Here is a 2,500-nt window from a genome sequence, read left to right as displayed (position 1 = left end):
TGAAGACCGTAGGGCAGATTCGCGCTGGTGATTTTTAATGCATTAGCGTACATAATGAAGATTGGTTTTGACTATTTTAATTAACTTGCCCGGACCAAAGATTTTTTCCTTCCTTCCTGAACATTACACCCTTCAAGAGGACCAGTTGATTTGGAGGGACACAAGCAGTGCTCTGCTTACTCTTCTCCAGCCACAAACTATGTTTTTATGATCTAATTTTATTGTTTTCCAGAGGAACTACATACCATATTGTGGGGGGATACGGAGTGCGCAGGAACGATGAAGACAATGCAGGAAGGCTTTAGTTTAGAGGAGTAGAATTAGTTTCCACATGAAACTCTGGTATCGCTGTCAGAAGAGAGTAGCCTCTTCACAAGCTTCTGAGAGGTTGAGAGGGATGACCCTACTCTTGTAGCGAGCCGATAGCTTGCTCCACACCATTGTGTGACAATGAGTGAGAGCAGTGACAAGGCAGGACACTGCAGTGATGCGAACAGATGGGTCAGAGCAACGGCTCGCCGGTGTGAGAGAAACGGGAGTCAAGGCAAAAAGTTCTGCCGCAAAGACTCGATTGTGTTCCCCTGCCTTTAATTAACCAATCACTGCTTTTGGTTTTGGGTATACCCACTAAGTCACGTGCATAGCTCTAGCAGGTGCACGGCACTAGTGTTGTGTAAAATAAGGACCTTTCGTTTCATTTTGCTTAACGTGCCTTGTTGGTAGAAGTGGCCGTCTTGCAGTGCAAGCTAGTGGAGAAGCAGTGGGGAAGGACAAGGGGCCTCAAACAGCTTCAAAGTCTGGAGTTACATAGTCATGGTCACACACTCACTCTGTCTGTCTGACACCGACAGCTGTTTCCCTCTAAAGAAGTCAGACACAGCATAGCAATAAGTGCACACAGGAGAGAAACGTACAGACGTGGAAAACGCAGACGCAGCAGAGCAATGCGGACAGGCAGACAGAAGCGAGCGGCCCATGTGAATGCATACATGCTTGCACGCAAGGTGCACACATGCTGCCTGCCCATCTGTATGCATGTATGTGTGTGTGAAGCAGTCATGCGGACACAAATGTTATTTACCTGCTTGTCTGTAGATGTTGCCACAGTATCACACCACAATATCACAGGCACACTGTGCGTGACTGGGATCTAAAGGGCTGATCAAAACTATTCTCCCTCTAGAGCACACACATGCTGTGCCTCAGAATTAATGATAATCAATGGTGGTTGTTGACTTTACTTGCCAATCAATTTGCGAGTTGTGTGCATGCAAAAAATACGTAATTATTTGGACTACACAAGAGAAGTCGCATGTCTGACGTGCAGCCACTTCAACTGCGGTGGAGCGGAAGGGCTGGCCACCCACCTTCAGCCTCAGTTCACATCAAACATGTGAGGCACACATATGTGCAGTCAATTAGCTAGTCTCGCACAAAAACTCCAACTTCCAACACCAATCTAATATTAAAATTCACAGTCATCATATGTGAAATCCAGAGCACGTGTCAAATGGAATCAGGATTTAACTTGACTCTCCCCATTCACTTCAATTCAAAGTCCCGAAGTAGAAGTGCTTGACTTGGATGGCAGCACACCACAATACCGGTATTACACCCACACGTGCACACACACACACTCTCTCTCTTACCTGCTGGTCTGTCTGCATCTTGCGTCCCACCACTCTGAAGGCGTTGGTGGTGGGGTTGTGGTAGATCTGCACCCTGCTGAAGCACTGGGCCCCCGTGCCCGCCGGGACCCACTTCTTATTGGCATCGTCGTAGATCATCACCGTGGCCCGCGCCTGGCAGATGCTGGACTCACTAGACAAGGGAGAGGGAGATACAGTAGATGGGAATAGATTAGATCCAATATTACACATGTTGTTGGCATTGTTATAGACATAGACCATCATCATGGCCCAAGATTGGCAGATGCTGGAGGGGGCGACAGAGAGATGGAGGGAGATAGGAAAGATTAGATTCAACATAGTCATCATTACAGTATTATTCATTGACAGTGCAGCCGGCGCAGGGAAGATGGAAAAGTTGGGTCAGTTATGTATCGCACTTTACGTATCGAGAGGGGAGCCCTTTTAGAGGACTTTGTTCTGGGTCCGGCCAAACCCTTCAGTGGCCCTGACAACTCACATTGTCAGAGATGGAGATACAGTAGATGGGATTAGATTAGATTCATCATTACACGTCTTACTGGCATCATCATTGACATAGACCATCATCGTGGCCCAAAAATCCTCAAAACCCGCCTGAAAGCACAAGATCCCGTCCAATTTGAACTAAATTCTATTGATTTCTATGGCCATAAATTTGCCGAAAAACCCAAATCCAAATGCCCTTTTTGCCTGTTTTACCCGCACACAGCCATCCTAAGCAGCCCAATTGGGCGGAATACAGAGATACTGAGACAGGCACAGAGATGGAGAGAGATACACGATACAGATGTGATATACTGTAGGGAGAAACGGACGGACATCAATTTTGA

At 46.9% G+C, this 2,500-nt stretch overlaps 1 protein-coding gene across 5 annotated transcripts in view; it reads right to left on the bottom strand.

Moving 5' to 3' along the window:
- vaspb (vasodilator stimulated phosphoprotein b) overlaps nucleotides 1–2,500 on the bottom strand; it is a 55,197-nt gene that overhangs the window by 23,774 nt on the left and 28,923 nt on the right. For all 5 annotated transcript variants that reach the window (XM_063205527.1, XM_063205531.1, XM_063205529.1 and 2 more), the window contains exon 2: nucleotides 1,650–1,821. In XM_063205527.1, coding sequence (XP_063061597.1) covers nucleotides 1,650–1,821 — 172 coding nt within the window. The remainder of the gene's footprint in view (nucleotides 1–1,649; nucleotides 1,822–2,500) is intronic.

Source organism: Engraulis encrasicolus, chromosome 8, assembly GCF_034702125.1.
Source record: "Engraulis encrasicolus isolate BLACKSEA-1 chromosome 8, IST_EnEncr_1.0, whole genome shotgun sequence".
Taxonomy (NCBI): domain Eukaryota; kingdom Metazoa; phylum Chordata; class Actinopteri; order Clupeiformes; family Engraulidae; genus Engraulis; species Engraulis encrasicolus.
The sequence above is the reverse complement of the archived record's forward strand: the minus strand, read 5'-3'. Positions and strand labels throughout refer to the sequence as shown.